At 50.2% G+C, this 18,600-nt stretch overlaps 1 protein-coding gene across 1 annotated transcript; it reads right to left on the bottom strand.

Annotated features, from left to right (window-relative positions):
- Positions 1 to 545: 545 nt before the first annotated feature.
- LOC122739845 (shootin-1-like) lies at positions 546 to 18,344 on the bottom strand. Its single transcript, XM_043981550.1, has 15 exons — positions 18,288 to 18,344; positions 16,245 to 16,345; positions 15,706 to 15,754; positions 14,446 to 14,540; positions 12,127 to 12,265; positions 11,681 to 11,778; positions 10,266 to 10,347; positions 9,961 to 10,055; positions 9,463 to 9,609; positions 6,721 to 6,814; positions 5,431 to 5,551; positions 5,175 to 5,221; positions 4,853 to 4,968; positions 2,755 to 2,805; positions 546 to 1,522 (listed from the first exon to the last, which is right to left on the bottom strand). Exons 1-15 carry the CDS (start codon positions 18,334 to 18,336, stop codon positions 1,052 to 1,054), a joined length of 1,755 nt encoding a protein of 584 aa, XP_043837485.1. The 5' UTR covers positions 18,337 to 18,344; the 3' UTR covers positions 546 to 1,051.
- Between the last annotated feature and the right edge of the window lie 256 nt (positions 18,345 to 18,600).

Here is an 18,600-nt window from a genome sequence, read left to right as displayed (position 1 = left end):
TTGGGGCAGAGCTTCATTTTGTGCATGGATTGGACAAGAAGCCTACTGACATCTTCTAACACTCATATTTTGTAATTCCAGGGTTCTGTGACAGTGACAGTCAGCACTCACCAATGAGGATCAACAATAATACCAACAATAACACCGCACGTTAACTTTTGCAATATCTCACAGTCATTGTTTCCATTTCCAGAGAATTTTAAGATCTATAAGCTATTTTCCTCACAATTGTCAATGTCCTTGACCTTGGAAGAGCTCACGCTGGAGTGGAGGAGGGCAGGGAATTGGAACATTAAAAATCTGGGTCTTTGTTTTCTGGGAAGGAGAAAATGATACAGTCCAGCAGCTTAGTTTTTCAGCATCAAATTTATTTTATTTTAATTTTTATAATAGTATTTTTCCAATTACATGTAAAGATAGTTTTCAATATCTATTTTGTAAGATTTTGAGTTCCCAATTTTTCTCCCTCTCTCCCCACTCCCCAAGATAGCAAGCAATCTGATAGAGGTTATACAGTACAATCATATTTCCACATTAGTCATGTTGTGAGAGAAGAACCAGAACAAGAGAAAAAAAAAGACAAGAAAGAAGAAACAAAAACAACAAAAAAGTGAAAAGAATATAGCATTAACTTCAGTGACAAGGCCTGGGTGGAACTCAGGATGAAGAAGGGAGGTTGGAGGTGTGCAGCATCCTCTCTCCCAGGCCTTTGAGGGAAACATTCTCCCCATTGCCTCTGAATCCAAAGGCTTTGCTCTGTCTGATGCCCTGTCTTTTCTGGGAAGCGGGCAGTCCAGGTTGGGGTGTTTGGGGTAGGGGGAACTTTGACTTCTGGACTTCCTAGGGGAGGGGCAGCTGCAGCCTGAGCCTAGTGCCCTTAACTTTGTGGTCTAGCCTGCTATCAGTGCCGCTGGCTTTGAGGTACATGTCCTCGCCTCATCTCTCTTAACCACCTCCCACCTCCCCCAGCAAGTTGTCAGGGACTCCCTGATGGCCTGCTCTTTCTGCTCCCTGGGACTCTCTGGTCAGGCAAGGGGGAAACATGGTTTTCTCAAAGGTCTTTTGGCTGGCCCCAGAGGACAGATGCCTTTGACAGAGCTGGGGTTCTCAAGTTAACCTTGGCTTGGGGAACAGAAGCCCGATCTGCCTCTGCTGGTTCAGGTGGGCATTCCTGTGTCTCCTTGCTGAAGTAATGTTCAGTACCCTGGTGGCTTCGTAACTCAGAAACAAGGGTCATTTTACCTACTCTAGGAAGATATCTCGGGTCAGCCCCAGCCTTGCCTCCCTGAACAATTCTGTTTCCAGATCTCCAGTCCTCACATAGGCCCTGGCTCTTGGCACCTTGAGCCTCAGCCCTGTGGATGCCTTTGTGCCCTTCCCCTGTGCCATCCTGGGGCCCTGCTGAAGTGGAGTCAACCACGTGGCGCCTTCTCTGCAGGATGGCCATCAGCTGGCCATCAGCACCCTTCCGGCTGCTCCTCTTTCTTCTGCTGCCCCTGTGCAGGGGCTGGCATTTGGAAGCCTGGGGATGGAGAGGCCTTTAAGAGATCCCTCCCTCACCCTCCATTCATAAGGGAAAGGAGGGGGAGAAAGAGAAGTCAGCAGCTGCCAGAGTCTTCAGACCCCACCTGGAAATAGGAGGTACCGGCAACAACAAGCCCATCTCCTGCACTTTTTTTTTTGGTGAGGCAATTGGGGTTAAGTGACTTGTCCAGGGTCACACAGCTAGTAAGTGTTAAGTGTCTAAGGTTGGATTTGAACTCAGGTCCTCCTGAATCCAGGGCCAGTGCTCTATCCACTGTGCCACCTAGCTGTCCCAATCTCCTGCACTTTTGAACATTCTATGAGTGAGCCCTTCAGAGAATTAGGGAATCTTAGAAGGGCAAGGGACCTCAGAGGGCATCTGGTCTCACCGGGCTACAGCTAGCAAGGATCTACACCGACACATCCCCAATAAATGGTCATACAGCCTCTGCTCCAAGACCTCTAATGATGGTGAGCTCACTACCTCCTGTTGTGGATTGCTCTAATCTTTATAATTGTCTTTGTTTAAAATTAAAATCTGCTTCCACGAACTCTCCCTTCACTGCTCCTAATTATGTCCTCAGAGGCCAAGCACAATAATATAGTTCTTTCACATCCTTGAAGATAGCTACTACATCCCCCCATTCCCCTGTACTCCAAGTCTTCTCCAGGCTAAACATTCCCACTTCCTTCAGTGTATCTTCCCATGTACGGTGCTTTGATCCCTTATCATTCTGGTCACCGTCTTCTGGTCCAGCTTGTCAAGGCCTTGCCCCAAAGATGACGTCCAGAACCAGACACAATACTCCTAAGACTCCTGGCTCCATGGTGGGGATAGTATTAGGGGAAAGGGAAGTTGGGGGAGACAGCCTCCATAGCCTGGTTTGAAGTGCCCAACAGGGCTGACCCTACCTATGGGCCATATGACTGGGAAGGAATTCCCCCAAACAGCTCTCTTTGCTCCATCACCGTATCTGAAATTCTACCATTAGCATTTCACTTCCCCATCCCCTTTGGGTTCTGCACCCCACCAGCCCCCCAGGTTTGGTCTGCTGTTCAGTCCCTTACAATGTGGTTTAAGTGAGTTTCACAGCCCTTTTGTTCCTTGACAAGAGAAGTCTTGCTAGGACAGGATGTTCACTGCCTGCTTCACAGTGTTCTATGCCAAGCGGTATTGGATCTCCCCTTCCCACCTCTTCCCCCCTGTCCCCCAGTTTTAGTGCTTCTCACCAGCATGGTCTGTAGCTCAGTTATGGCGGCACTCCTACGCTTGCTTAGGTCCTGGGAATAAAAAGAGGAGGGGACAATCTCTATAGAACCTGCAGATCACACAGCCCTCTGTGATAAATGCTGTTAGACAACTATCTCTTTTGTGCATTTCTGTATTTCCCATGGCTACCCTGTCTCTGTGGATGAGATGCCATCCTCTCAGCTACCCAGGATTTCCACCTCAGAATCACCTTTGGCTCATCTGTTGTTTTCACCCCCACTTCCATGGGGTCCCGTGGATTTCTCATTCCCAACATGTCTGGAAATTCTTTCCGTGGTTCAGTCCCTCATCAGCTCTTGCCTAGACCATGACCCTCCTCCTAGGTGGATTCCTTGCTTCCATCCTCTCCCTTCCCTAACCTGACCTCCTCGTAGTTGGCCAGACCATCTTCTTGAGGTGCTCAAGAAGGCTCCCCTGCCCAACAAGTTTGCCTCTAGGATAAAACACAAATTTCTCAGCCTGGATTTAGAACCCCTCCCCATCTTGCTTCCATCTGCCTTTTCAGCACCCCATCAACCCCACCATTCCTGGTGCCATTGACCATCCCTGTGATTTCAAAGACCAAAACCCCCTTCCCTGACTGCCACTCCCCTTCGAGTTGTTGTCTTTCCTTATTAGAATGTAAGCTCTTTGAGGGCAAGGCCTGTCCTTTTTTATCTGTATTCCCAATGCCTAGGATATAGTAACTGTTTCTTGATCCATCCATCTATTCATTTTATCTTTATATTAGTTATTTTGACCCCCTCTCCCCCAGTTAGTCCTTTGGGATAAAAAAACAAACAAACATGGAAAAAACCCATTCCTATGCAGTTGTTGTATCTGTACCTGAATAGTGCTCTCTCTTTGCCTTGAAAGGGCAGATAGATTTCCTTGTGGCTTCTCTAGACCCTCCCCTGACTTTGGAAGCAGAATTGGGTGACCTTATTCTATACTACTCCCTGATCTTCCCTCACTCCTGGCTCATGCAAACTGAATGATGAGTGGCTTCCTGAGCTTGGCATTTTATTTCCCACCTCCCTGCATTTGTACACACCAACCTCCCTGCTTGGAGTGTACTCCCTCCTCATCTCCTGTCAGAACCCTCATCTTCCCACAAGGCTGAGCAAAGGGTCCACTGCTCCATGAAACCTTTCTGGATTACCCCAGTTGGTGGCACTCTCTCTGCCTTCAAGTTACCTGCTATGCCCTTCTCAGTGCACCTATTTCCTTTTTAATAGAATGTGGGCGTCTCAAGGGGAGGACCCAGCACCTTGGATAGCGCCTAGCACAATAGTGTATTTAATAAATGCTGCCCATTATGCTAGTGAATTGAATAACCATTAACACCCCCCCCCCAAAATAAAATCCATGAAGCACCTACTATAAGCAGTGATGGGAAGATACAAAGAAGAAAAAGAACCATTTTCTACCCTCCTAGAGCTTCATTCTAACATAAGAGTTACATATTACCTCAGTGGGTCCAGTTCAAGTCTCGTCTCCTGGACACTGTCCTGATCAACCCACATCAGTGCCTTTCTTAGAGGATCACTATTTGAAGGCAGTTTAGATAACACATAGAACCTACTATGTTCCAGGCACAGCACTAAGCACTTCATAATAGCTAACATTTACACAGCACCTATTATGCTCTAGGCGCTATGCTAAGAACTTTTCAGATATGATCTCATCTGAGCCTCTCAACAATTCTGTGAGGTAGGTGTTGTTAGTATCCCTATCTTGCAGATAAGGAAACTGGGGCAAACAGAGGTTAAGTGCCTTGTCCAGGGTCACACAGCCAGTGCCTGATGTTGGATTTGAATTCAGGTCCTCCTGAGTCCTGGCCCAGAACTCTGTTCTGTCTCTTGGGTGGCATCAGATCCAACCTCTTCATTTACTGATGAGTAAACTGAAAGGCTGCGACTCGCCCAGTATCTGAATTGAGCAGACTCAATCCCATGTTTCCACGGTGTGGAGTCATTGCCTTCTCTTCCATTAAGACCCCCACTGCTAAAGCTGAGCCCAGCTCCTTTGGGGGTGTGGGGAGGGAGGGAAGAGGCCAGGTTTCTCAGGGAGCTGTACCTGACTGGGGTCCTTCTGTCTGGTGGCCGGTCTCAGGACAACTCCTTGACGAATCCTGTCCATCATTTCCTGCACCGCCTTTGCCTTCTTGTCTTCCAGGGAGGGGGCTTCCAGGGCTGGGGGTGGGGCAGTGGATATTGGGGAGGGGGCAGAGATCCATGGGAAGGGATCCCACCTTCTATTCTACCTGGTCCTTCTTTCCCCTTCCCATCTTCTCCCCAACATCCTCCTTGTCCCTCATTGCTGAGCCCTGACTTTCCTCTCCCACTCAGTCCCCCTAAGTTGGCCTCCCCAAGATCATTTTCCCATACACCCCTCTGACCTGGTTGTGAATTCAGGCCTCGCCTCAGCCGGATGACTTGAAGAGGGCTAGGGATGGTAAGGAGGAGGATCTTAGGGGCCACAGCCAGCATCTCCCCCTTCCTTCCACCCACATTTGATGTTCCTTTCTCTGTCTTGTCCCCACCCCCAAAGGCTTCCTTCCCTCACTCCAATTTCAGGACCTGCTCCTCCCATCACCTACCAGGTCATTTCGGGTAAGCATGGTGGGGTGAACAAGGAGGACAAGGGATACTTACTCTGCTGCAGGAGCAGGGGATGGAGGCAGTGGAGGTGGCGGTGGCGGTGGAGCTGGAGGCAGATCCTCTGGTCCCTGGGTTGGGGTTTCAGCCCTCTTTACCCTCTCTTCCAGGGTACAGACTATAGCCAGAGATGGGGAAAGACAGGAAGATGTACTCTAAGTTTCTGGGCACTTCACCTAGAATTACAGCCACTTCCAGAATCAGTGTCTTAGGCCAGCATGGTGTTGTGCACAGATCACTGGATTTGGGGTCAGAACTTTAAGTTTAAATACTGGCTCTGCCTTTGTGTGACCATGAACAAGTCACCTGGCCTCTTCAAGCATCAGTTTCCTTCTCTGTTAAGTGAGGAAGCTCAATAATATCTCTTCTATCCCATAATCTATGATCCAATGAGTGATGACCTCTTCAACTCAAAGTCACAAGTTTCTTTGACTTTTGAGCTAATAGGTAGGGTAAATCAATTCACTGATAGTAAATAATTAATTACAGAGAACTTCAATATCCTCCTTTCAGACTTATACAAATCTAACAGAAATGAGAAATGGAAACAAGAAAAAAGTTAAGGATCTGAACATAATATTTAAAAAACAGATATAATTAAGCGTTGGGGAAGACCTTAGGGATCATTTAGAGCAGTGGCCTCATGTTGTAGATGAGGAAACTGGCTTTCTCAAGCTTAATAATAATAGCTAATATTTTAATGCCTACTGAATGCCAGGCACTTCATTGACAGTTTTATAAATATGATCTCGTTTGATCCTCATGACAACCTTGGGTGCTAGGTGCTATTATCCTCCTCATTATTTACAGATGAGGAAACTGAGACAGAGGTTAAGTAACCTGCCCAAGGTCACAGAGCTAGTAAAGTGGATGACACCAGATTTGTCTGGTGCTCTGTCCATTATGTCACCTCACTGCCTTGATGTAGAGGTAGGATTTGAACACAAGTCCTTTGACTCTAAATGAAGTTCATTCCCCACTACATAACAGCTTTCTTTATAAGTCCTGGGAGCATAGGTATGGAGAGGGGGGTCTTCACAGCTCCAGGCCACTTTCTCCAGCAAGCTTTCCTTGAGCATGACCCATTCTTCAATTTATCATCGCAATTAGCAATACTCCTTTCCCCATCCCTGTCTCCTTGTAATAACCTTATATATCTCTATCTCTCCTGTCATACTGGGGGCTCCCAACAGGCAAAGGCTATGGATGTGGGCATGTGTTGAGTAGCAGTAAGAACAAGGAATTTCGGAAAGGGGAAGTCACCATGGTTGTCCAAGAAGAACGTACCCAAGGCCTCTAACTGGGAGATCTTCTCTTCTAATTCCTTTAATTGCTTCTTGAGGCATCCCACTTCCTCCTGGGACGCTTCCCAGGATACCACCTGGTGGTTAGCAGGACAAAAATAAATACTTTTTTCTTTGCTAGACTTACTTTGTACTCTGTTCTGTGCTTTCTTAGACTGTAGGGAGTGAGGGATGGGAATGATATGGCCTCTGCCCTTGGAGAGCTCACAGCCTGATTGGGGAGATTGGAATCAAATGCATATGGTATCTATAAGACAGGATAGTACATAAACAAGCAGGAAGAGGACTGTACTTGAATTATAGGCTCAGAATGAGAACTGGAAGGATCCTTAAAGACCATCTCCTTCAACCCCCTCAATTTTACAGATGAGGAAACTGAGGCCCACAGATATTAAATGACTTGGCCAAGGTCAGTGGGTAGAGTGCTGGGCCTGGAGTCAGAAATCTGGCCTCAGATACTTGGTAGCTATGTCACCCTGGGCAAGTCACTAATCCCTGTTTGCCTCAGTTTCTTCATCTGTAAAATGAGCTGGAGAAGGAAAGGACAAATCACTCCAGTATATCTGCCAAGAAAACTCCAAATGGGGTCTCAGAGAGTTGGACAACTGAACTAAGGTCACACCAGTGGCACAGTTGGGGTTTGAACCCAAGGTGACTTTCTACTGTTTCCCAAGTCCTAACTCACTGCTGACAGCTGTCCTTTTCAGCAGGCGTCTGAAGCAAACAAGCCAACAAAAGTTCTCAGAGCCTAGACTAAGTCTAGACCATGATTCCATGGTTATTGAATTGAATTGAGGAGGAGGATAGATGGGAGGGACACACAGAGTGGAATGAAGGAAGCAAGGTGATGCTGTGGCAGTCTGGGGAAGATGGCCTCCCTATCCACGTGCGTCACATCTCCCTTCTTCAAGAACTCTGCATTCCATCTAAAATGGTTTATTGCAGTCAATCAACCAACGAGCATTTATTAGGCACTTACCAGACGATACCCTGGGGATACAAAGAAAAAGCAAAAACCATCCCTGCCCTCAAAAAGCTTATGTTCTTATGAAGGAGGAGATGAGCAAATAATTAGGCACATACAAGATACGTACAGAGCGTTATAGGAAGCAGGTGAACTTAGAGGGGAAGACTCTAGCACTCCACCCACAGGACGTTCCATCTCTCACCTCCATGCCTTGGTACAGGCTGTACCCTATGCCTGGAGTGCCATCCACCTTTACCTCTGCCTCTTGGAATTCTTAGCTCCTCCTCCTCCTCCTCCTCCTCCTTCTTCTTCTTGTGTGTGAGGCAATTGGGGTTAAGTGACTTGCCCAGGGTTACACAGCTAGTAAGTGTCAAGTGTCTGAGGCTGGATTTGAACTCAGGCCCTCCTGACTCCAGGGCCAGTGCTCTATCCACTGCGCCACCTAGCTGCCCCTCTTAGCTCCTTCTGAGGGACGGCTCAGGTGCCACCTTCTGCATGAGGATTCATCTGATTCCCCCTCCCATCAGTATTTCTCCCTGAAAATGCTGAGTATAGATTTCATATGTGCTTCTCTGTATGCAAATGCATATAAAATGAGACGAAATTTGTAAAGCACTCTGTAAATGCTAGCTATTGTGACATTCCCAGAGGCGCTTCTTCCTTTGTTTGATCTGCTGGCCTCAGTTTCCTCATTTGTAAAATGGAGATCATAGTAGCACCGACGACCTCTCAGAGTTGCTATGAGGATCCAATGACACTTACTAGTGGTGTGATCCTAGGCTGGCTGCCTCAACACCCTTATTTGTGAAATGGGGATAACAACAGCACCTCCCTCCCAGTGTGGTGAGGATCATGGGATAATAATTGTAAAGTGCTTAGCACAGTGCCTGGTACACAGTGAGTAAGTACTATACGCTATATTATTATTGTTGTTGTTGTCGTCATTATTATATGCATATGTGTTGTTTCTCCGGCAGAATATGAGCTGTTTGAGGGCAAGGGGCTCTTTAAGGACCTTTACCTTTGTGTCTTTAGTACTTGGCCTGGCACAGAGTATGCAGTTAATAAATGCTTGCTGAATTGAATGGAAAGCTCAGAGGACCATAGACTTTGCTGGAAGGGATCAAGTCCAACCCCTTCATTTTTCAGGTGAGGAAATTGAGGCACAGAGGGGAAGTAGTTTTCCCAGGGTTATCCAGGTGGGATTTGAACCCAGGTCTTCCTGACTCCAAGTCCTGTGTTCTATCCACTGGTCTACAGTCTACCTTCTTCTTCTTCTTTTTTTTCAGGGCAATGGGGGTTAAGTGACTTGTCCAGGGTCACACAGCTAGTAAGTGTCAAGTGTCTGAGGCTGGATTTGAACTCAGGTACTCCTGAATCCAGGGCTGGCGCTTTATCCACTGTGCCACCTAGCCGCCCCCTACAGTCTAGCTTCTTAAACTGTAGGTCACGACTCCATATGGGGTTGTGTAACTGAATGTGGGGATCGTGAAAAATTTGGCAACAGTAAAAGGTTACGTAAACTTATTTTATATACCGATAAAGCTTCTTGGACAAAAAGGGGTCGCGAGTAGAAAAAGCTGAAGAGGCCACGATCTAGAGGCCCTTCTAGCTCCAGATCGCACATGCCCGTGAATGTACGAGCTGTTCTGAGTTATTGGCTGAGGGCTCTGTCAGTGCTCAGTCCGACCTTCCCTCCCCTGCCCATCACCTTCGTGCCGGGACAGCCGGCTCCCTGGCCATCTGTTCCCATCTCACCTGCTCCCTGTGCTGACGCTTTGCCTCCTCCAGGGCTCTGCTCAGCGTGGCCACCTCCGCCAGGGCTGCGGACAGCTGGGTGCTGGGGCCGTGGTTCTGCAGGAGGATGGCGCTCTGTCGGTGGGCCTCCTTCTTCTCTACCAGCATCTGGAATGGGGCGGGGTAGGGACAGAGAGGGAGGTCGTGAGAAGACGGGGCTGGTGCCTCGGAGCCAGGTCATGGGGATGACTGGGTAAGGGTGCTGAGTTTGGAGGGGTGATCCAGTCCAATGCCCTCCCCATCCTCAGATGCTGGCTCAGAAGCTACATCTCTGTCTGATAGAACGTAACTCCCTCAAGGGCAGGAGCCGATTTCCTTCGTCCGTATTTCCAAGGCCTCGCAGAGTGCTTGGGCACATAGTAGGTGCTTTGTAAATTCTTGCTTGCTGGACACTGCAGTCCTCTGCTCACAGGGGCTTTTGGGCACGCACACCAGTCAGGGAAAGGGCCTTGACGGTACCTTGTGGGCGAAGATCTCGGCCTGCTGGCGCAGGTCTTGCTCCAGGTGAAGCTGTTGCCAGGCCTCTCCACACTCCTGCAGCACCAGGTGGGACACTGGGAGGGAGGGGAAGAGGGAGGGGCGTGAGGGAGGACGGCAGAGTCGGGGAGCGCGGCCGGGGCAGAAGGGGAGACTGGAAATGAGGAATGTTGGTGCCTGCCTCCCTCACCCCGCCTTGTGATCTCCCCACTTCAAGGCCAGGGCGGGAGAAGCTGACTCAGAAGAGGTGATGGGCCTGCCTCCCCAGCCCAACACTCCTCACTCACCCCGCTTCAGTTTGGCCAAGGCTCTTTGAGATTGCCCCATGGACATCTGCAGGGAGGTCCGCTCTAGCTGCTCCTTCTGGATCTGTGGGGACAAGGCTGGGGATGAGACCCCCTGAGAACCTGGACATTCAAAGAAACCCAGACCTATGCACGGACACAGCCAGCCAGCGAGACACGACCGACTGACGTGCAGAGGGATGGGAACAGAAAGACTCGCAAACAGACGGAAGAAGGCGCAGGCGCACTATTATGGATGGTGTCAAAGACCCTGACGGATGTGGACAGCCATAGACCGGGTCACGCACGCAGACTCAGAGGGAGACAGTCATGAGCACGCAGAGAGATGGACACAGATGCGGAATATGAAGGAAAACAGACACGTGGACAGAAGCGCAGCCAGCCACGCAGAGGACTGTATCCACAGTCACATACACGGATAGATGCGAACACATGAGGGGGGCTACGCCAGGCTGTGTGGTCATGTCCTCCTGGGCCCTACAGCTCTCCTTAGCTCAGGGGATCTCCGATTTAGAGCTGCACGGGACCCCAGAGATCATCCGGTCAAGGATACAGAGACCCAGGGGTGCCCAGGGGGATTCGCTGTGTGTTTGTTGTATGGCTTCACGGTGGGGACCCCATTTCTGTGGACCCCTCCTACTTGCCCTCCTCAGGGTTTTTCTAGAACCGTCTCTCTGCCCTGCCTCCTCCCCCCAAGCTGATCTCCTCAGGCCTTCCCCAGCTTTCCCCCAAAATCTATTTCCTCCACATAGAGAGAGTGAGGGGGGCAGCTAGGTGGTGCAGTGGATAGAGCATCGGCCCTGGATTCAGGAGGACCTGAGTTCAAATCCGGCCTCAGACACTTGACACTTACTAGCTCTGTGACCCTGGGCAAGTCACTTAACCCCAATTGCCTCACAAAGAGAGAGAGGGGGGGGGAAGGGGCCCAACCTAGGGTGGATTTCAAGCCAGCGAAAAGGAGGGGGGCGATGTCAGAGGGAGGGCTGGGCAGGCAGACACTTCAGCCATCCTTTCCACTTGTGCACATTCTGCCTCGACCTTTTCTGTTGGGCCACACCCTGTTCTGCTGAGAAAGGCTCAAGAAGGGGGTCCCCAGTTGGAAGGAGTTTAGAGGTCATCTCGTTTCCTCCCCCTCCTCCTCCCCCCTTCCTCTCCCTAAAAGGTGGTCAAAAGTGGATTTACATATACACCCCCCCCCCCCCCGTGCTGCATCCAGCACTGCTAGAGCCCCCATTCTGGGAGGGGGCCACAGGGAAAGGGAAAGGGAAAGAGGAAGTGTGGGGGGGAGATAGAGAGAGGGAAAAGGGAGGGGAGAGACAGAGAGAGGGAAGGAAGGAAAGGGGAGGAGGGCCCCAGAAAGAGGACTAGGGTCTGGGGCGGGCCCCAGGCATGCTTACTTTTTCCTCCTGCTCCCTCAGCTGCCTCCTGAGCTCCTGCACCTGCAGGGTTAGTTCCTTCTTCTCTTGAAGGAGTTCGGCCACTTGGGCCCCAAGATCTTGAGAGGAACAGAGGCAGCTCAGCTTTGGGGAAGCCCTCGGACCTCCAAGTGGGGTGGTGGTCCTTGTAGCCATCCCCTTGCCTGGGGGCTTGGCAGTGCTCCCTACTTTACACTGGACAGCTCTCTAGTACCTGCTTGGGCTCCCCATGGCTCCTGAGATCCCGGCCCAGGATACTTTTCTCCCACGGGGGACAGAGGCTAGTCCTGACTGGGGCCCCTCCGACTCCAGGAGGGGAGGCAGGGGCAGGGGGGCTGGGCCCAGGCCTCTGCTCACTGGCTCAGTGTCCCCTTTTCATCCTGAGTTTGAGCTGGGACAGCCGTGGGCTGGGTCGCCTCTTCTCTCACCTCTGATGTGTTGCTGTTCCGGACTCAGGCTGGGCTCTGAGGGGGGCCCTTCTTCCTGGGGCTTTATGTGCAGAGGCTCAGAGTCCAGGCTGGGGAGGAGAACACTTAGTCGCTTCAGCTCCTTATTCTCTTGGCTCACCTGGAGTGGAGGATAGAACAAGGTCGACAGGTCACTGAGGAGACGCATCCCCTGCCCCCAGGGAGTCCCTGATCCCATGGGGAGATAACTTTTTCTCTCAAGGAGCCCCTCTGGTATTGGGGTGGGGAGATATGTTTTGGGGTTCCAGCAAGGTCAAAGGCTTCAGCTGCTTTCTTTTCTGAGGAGGCTCTGGGGCTGAGAGTTCTGGGTGAATGAACTTCTACAGCCTTAGCTTGGACAAGACTTTCACTTTCTCCACCAGCCTCAGTTTCCTTCCCGTCAAATACAGATTCAAGGCCTAATCCTGTCTTTTTCACAGAGTCAATGAGTGGGTCCCAGGGGGATGGTTGAGCTAATTGAGGGGGTGGGCCTGTCAAGCACAGATTATTATTATTCCCCCTAATTCTAATTTTGTAGTTTTCTCAGTAATTTTAACCATTTTTTTCCCTCACTGGATTGTTACAAACCATTGTGAGGTAGGTGCTGTAAGTGTTGTTATCCCATTTTAGAGATAAGGAAACTGAGTCTGAGCTGGGTGAGGTGACTTTGACAAAGTCATACAGCTGGTAGGTGGCCCATCAAGAGCTAAACCTGCTCTTTCTGACCAGGTGGGACTTTTAGATTACAAGTACAAATGAGGTCACCAAGAGACTCTGGACTCAGGTGGTTTCAGTCCTCCCCCTCAGACATTTATGGGTTGTGTGACCCTGGACAGCTCATTTACCTTCCCTCAGCCTCTATTCCCTCATCAATCTGACGGAGATAAAAGTGGCTCCTGCCTCACAAGGTTGTTGTGAAGGTCAAAGAAGACCATTAGTCAATAGGCACTTATTAAATGCCTACTGGGAGTGAGGCACTGTGCCAAGGGCTGGGATATAAGGACAGACAAAAACGATCTGTCAGGGGCAGCTAGGTGGCGCAGTGGATAAAGCACCGGCCCTGGAGTCAGGAGGACCTGAGTTCAAATCCAGCCTCAGACACTTAACACTTACTAGCTGTGTGACCCTGGGCAAGTCACTTAACCCCAATTGCCTCAAAACAAAACAAAACAAAACAAAACAATCTGTCTTTGCTCTGATTAGAAGACAACATGCAACAAGGTGTGTGTGAGGAAAAACAATATAGACATATAGGTGTATATGCATATGTGTCTATCTATAATGACTGTCTGTGTCTTCTCTTTCTCTAGTCTTCTATCGCCTTCCTATCTAGTCTCTTTGTCTGCATCTGTCTCTGTGTCTCTCTCCCCTATCATCTCCCTCCACCTCCCTCTTTCTCTCCCTGTTTTATCCTCTCTCTCTCTCTCTTTCTGTCTCCCTTCCTGTCCCCCTCTCTGTTTTTCTCTTTCTGCCTTTCTCTTCCTCACTCTGTCTCTCTGTCTCTCTCCCCTATCTATCATCTCCCTCCACCTCCCTCTTTCTCTCCCTGTTTTATCCTCTCTCTCTCTTTCTGTCTCCCTTCCTGTCCCCCTCTCTGTTTTTCTCTTTCTGCCTTTCTCTTCCTCACTCTGTCTCTGTGTCTCTCTCCCCTATCATCTCCCTCCACCTCCCTCTCCCTCTGTTTTATCCTCTCTCTCTTTGTCTTTCTCTGTCTCTGTCTCTCTGATAAATGGAAGCAGAGTCCGTGTGTCTGTCACCTGAGCACCAGCCTAGTAAGTGAGGAGAGATTACATCTGCAGGCTTGGCTGCCAATGGATTTTTTTTTTCTTTTAACCACAGAAGTCAAGGTAGGGAGGAGCTGAGACCTGTGGTGATGGAGGGAAGAGCTGCACAGATATGACAATAACAGATTATAATTACGAAGCGCTTTAAAGTTGGCCAAGCTTTTTACGGATGGGATCTCACTGGATTCGCACAACTCAGGGAAGTGGGGGCTATGATTACCTCCATTTTACAGATGAGGAAACTGAGGCTGAAAGGGATGGCTTGCCTGGGGTCCTGCAAGCAGGGAGTGTCTGAGGTGGGATTTTGGCTCAGGTTTTCTGACTCCAAGCCTGGCCCCCCTCACTGCTCCCCCTCACTGATGAGATCACTGGGACTTGAAGTAAATAGTGGTAGGAGGAAGGAAGACAGTGGGACATTGAATGGACCTTCCTGAGACACATGACCTGTGTGGCAGGGAGGCCCGTGGGTGCAGAGGGGAGAGGCCTCTGTGGGGGTGGAAGGGGGAGCTTCACTCACCTGAGCAGCATATACCTCTGCCTGTTCTCTGCACGACCTCTCGACCTGGCATTCAGCCTCCAGGACAGACAGCTCAGCCAGCAGGGCCTGGGAGGCTGGGGAAGGGATAGCCATAGAGTCCTCCCTCCTCTGCTTGGGATCCTTTCTCCCTAACCTGGGGCTGTGACCACTCAATCTCCTTCTTCCTAGTTTAGGTTTGTGACCCTGCTTTGGGGCCCTGATCATGCCCCGGGACTGACTCCCTGTATGTAACTGCTGCCCTCCCAGCATGCATCCCTGCCTTCGGCCCCAGCCTCTGACTTGACGTCCGGAAGAGGGGTTTGCGACCCAGGCTCTACTCCCAGAAGTGAAGATGGATTGAGGTGGAGGGGATGGCCAGGATGGCTGTCACGGGGCCCCTGACAAGGGGCCTTCCTGGAAGCCAGGGGTCTCTAAGAGTGGAGCCTCTCCAAAATGTAGTCATCTCTTCCTATGGCTGTTGGAGCTGAGCTCCCAGCAGTGGGTATGAGCTTCATGGAGCCATCCACACTCCCAGGAGTCCCCCTCTGACGATGGCACATATCTATGAAATTCTTGGTGGACCACAAGGGTCAGCAGAGTCATGGCAGGCCTCCCTAGGGCTAATGACTTAGCTGATCTAGCTGGCAGGAAGACACCTCCCAGTCTTGCTCGAGTTCTCTCTTGCCTGCTGGTGGAATTTAGTTTATAATAGTTTATCGCTCCCCCCCCCATTACATGCTTTTTGTTTGTTAATTTGGGGGGGGGGCAGGGCAATGAGGGTTAAGTGACTTGCCCAGGGTCACACAGCTAATAAGTGGCAAGTGTCTGAGGCCACATTTGAACTCAGGTGCTCTGAATCCAGGGCTGGTGCTTTAACCACTGCCCCACCCCCAATTACATGTTAAAGCAATTTTTAAAATTTTCAGATGTAGGGGCGGCTAGGTGGCGCAGTGGATAGAGCACCGGTCCTGGAGTCAGGAGTACCTGAGTTCAAATCCGGCCTCAGACACTTAACACTTACTAGCTGTGTGACCCTGGGCAAGTCACTTAACCCCCAATTGCCTCACTAAAAAAAAAAAAAAAAAAAAAAATTTTCAGATGTAAATTCTATCCCCCCCCACCCCAGCCAGGTCAGCAATCATGTAAAACATGTGGGTGGGCTTTGTCTGCCTTCCAGTGTCTCCCTAGGGAGGGCAGAGGGCAGGGGCAGGGGCAGGGGCAGGGGCAGGGGCAGGGGGAGATGGTTAGGGATGGACTCACCCTCTTCTAACTCCATCAGTTTCTTCCTGTCCTGTTCCCAGGCTCTTTGCTGAAATGGGACAAAGGGAGACACGTGACACCGTCACAGCCCACCCGGGGCTCCTGGGTCAGTCTCCTGGAGTGGGTCATAGTCCCTCTCCCGAGGAGGTTCGTTGTCTCTCCAGATGACCCCTGTCTGCAATGCTCTCCAATCCCCTGCCATCCTAGTGGCTTTTTTTTTGTATATGAGAACGGCCTCCAAGTTGTGTGACCGTGGACAAGTCACTTAATTTCTTTGGACCTCAGTTTCCCCAACCATGAAATGAAGGGACCAGACTAGATGACCTCTAAGTTTTTTTTCCAGCTTGAAATCTGTGATCTTTTGGCCACTTGGGTCATTTCCCCTAAAAGGCTCGCTCTCTGAAGGCATAGACCCAGTTCTCAGGCCTGGTATTCAGGACTATTCGGTACTCTGTCTGCCCAGGATAACCCTGTGAGTTCGGGGAGGGATGAGGTGGCATGGTGGTGTCAGGGAGAGAGTTTAGTAGGTGTCTCTGTACCTCCTCCGACTCTTCCTCTTCATCTTCAGATGTGCTGGCTTCCTCGGAGAGGGAAGACACCAAGCTGCTCTTTCTGACATTACCAATGTCTTCAAGCATAGCTGGAGGATAGAGGTCCGTGAGGCCCTAACTCAGGACCTTCATGCTAAGGCCTATCCCACCCACCCTAGCGGACATTGGCCGTTGTCTCCTCCAAGGTTTCAGAGAGACTCTGCCTAGATCTTGGAGGCTCTCTGCCCTCACCCACTTGTATTCACGCGGCCCTTCCTCTGTTACACAACTGGGCCCAGGGGCTGCCTCCTTCGGTGAAGACTTCCTTGAAAAGGCTCTTCTTGCTTTAGTCACTCATGACTCTATATCCATAAAGCCCTGGAGTGCAGAGTGGGGCGTGGTGAAGAGCTCAATGGATGTCGAGGCCAGTCCCGGCTCTGGCCTCACACATTTAGGTGTGTCCTAGGGGGGTCATTTCTATCCCTTTACATTATAGCTTCTTCATCTGTGAAATGGGCCTAAAAATGTGGCCCTCATCTACAGGCAAACTGTATAAATGTGAGCCATTGTTGGACTCAAGAGTGGGTGGGATAGTCTGATGGGGAGACACAGGCCCTGCCCTCTATCCATCAGTGAAGCCTTAAGTGCCTACTATGTGCCAGGCTCTGTGCCAAGCACTGGGAATACAAAAAGAGGCAAAAGAAAGTCTCTGCCCTCCGGGAACTCACAGTGAAGGGGGGAGACAACAGATATGTACTACAAGCTCTATATGGGACAAATAGGAAATAACTAAAAGAAAGAAGACACTAGAATGGAGAGAGGTTGGGAAAAGCTTCCAGTAGAACATGGGGTTTTAGCGGAGACTTAAAGAAAGCCAGGGTAGGGGGGATTCAACAGAAGATGAGGAGAGAGAACATTCCAGGCATGGGGGACAATGCCTAGGGCCGAGAGATGGAAGGTCTTGTCTGTGTCCCTGGATCAAAGAGTACTTGTTGGGGAGTCATAAGAAGACTGGAAAGGTAGGAGGGGGTTTATGAAGGGTTTTCAGTGCTAAAAGGAGGATTTCATATTTGTTCCTGAAGGTAATAGGGAGTTACTGGAATTTATTGAGGAGAGTTGGGGACGTGGTCAGAAAAAATGGTTAGGAAAATCTATTTAGTGGCTAAATAGAGGATAGGTTGGAGTGAGGAGAGACTTGAAACAGGCAGACCCACCAGCAGCTATTGCAGCAAACTAAGCATGAGGTGATGAGGGTGTGGGCCAGGGTGAGGGCAGTGTCGGAGGAGAGAAGGGGGGTTATTCCAGCGATGTTGGAAAGGTGTCATTGCTAGGCCTTGACACAGATTGGATATGGCAGATGAGAGGAAATGAGAAGTCCAGGATGACTCCTGACTTTTGAGCCTGAGGGACTGGAAGGATAATAGTGTTCCTGGCAGCAATAGGGAAGTTAGGGAGGGTGGGGGATGGTGGGGGAGAAGATAATGAGTTTGATTTTGGACATGTTGAGTTGAAGGTGTCTACTAGAAATCCAGTTCATCCACCCTTTGGGGTAGGTGCCAGTTGAAAGAACCTTGGTCCCTAGCTGGGAGCAGAGTTCCTGATCTGCCCCACCCCCCCAGTCATAACCAGATGATGGATTGCAGACAAACCCAAAGCCCAGCTGGATTGGCTTCTCCCAAGGCTGGGACAGGTCCCTGTGAGAAAGGGAAGCCCTCGTTGGGATAACTCACAGTGGGGGGCTCTCTCTGGGTGTTTGTGTTTCTGTCTCTATTTCTTTTCTTTTTTTTTTTTGTGAGGCAATTGGGGTTAAGTGACTTGCCCAGGGTCACACAGCTAGTAAGTGTCAAGTTTCTGAGGCTGGATTTGAACTCAGGCCCTCCTGAATCCAGGGCCGGTGCTCTATCCACTGTGCCATGTAGCTGCCCCCTCTATTTCTTTTGGACGAAAGCTGAAAAGCTGAGATTCTTCCCTGGACCCCTTCTGCCTCCTGTAAGGGCTCCTCCCCTCCCCTTCCTGTGCTCGATGACTGGGTGGGATTGGGCAGCATCTTACCTGCCAGGACTTCAAGACCTTTCTCCTGTTCCTCTCCACAGCCTTCCATGCTTTGGTTCTCCGCAGCCTGAGAAAACAGAAGTGATTTCTGTCTGGGCTGGGTCTTGCTGGCTCTCTCCCGCCCTCTTCCCTATTTGTTTCCTTATGGTGGGACTGCCATCTGGGTGATCTGTTTTGCATCCTTCTCACTGGAGCCCTACTTATCCACACAATCTTGTCCTAGAATCGTCTTCCCACCTCTGATCCGCAACTAGGAGAGGAGGTGATAAGGTTGTGTGGCTTGGGTTGGCCGGGTGTCTCTGCATCTACATGG

This window comes from Dromiciops gliroides, chromosome 2, assembly GCF_019393635.1.
Source record: "Dromiciops gliroides isolate mDroGli1 chromosome 2, mDroGli1.pri, whole genome shotgun sequence".
Taxonomy (NCBI): Eukaryota; Metazoa; Chordata; class Mammalia; order Microbiotheria; family Microbiotheriidae; genus Dromiciops; species Dromiciops gliroides.
The sequence above is the reverse complement of the archived record's forward strand: the minus strand, read 5'-3'. Positions and strand labels throughout refer to the sequence as shown.

Bases quoted from the DNA above. Each gene is read 5' to 3' on its own strand.
- LOC122739845 (XM_043981550.1), bottom strand. From the start codon at position 18,336: ATGGAAGGCTGTGGAGAGGAACAGGAGAAAGGTCTTGAAGTCCTGGCA. The intron at 14,541-15,705 runs GTGAGTCCATCC...TCCCTTCCCCAG, and splicing joins ACTGATGGAGTTAGAAGAGG to CCTCCCAGGCCCTGCTGGCT. The intron at 11,779-12,126 runs GTGAGAGAAGAG...GTTCCTCTCAAG, and splicing joins GGAACAGCAACACATCAGAG to ATCTTGGGGCCCAAGTGGCC.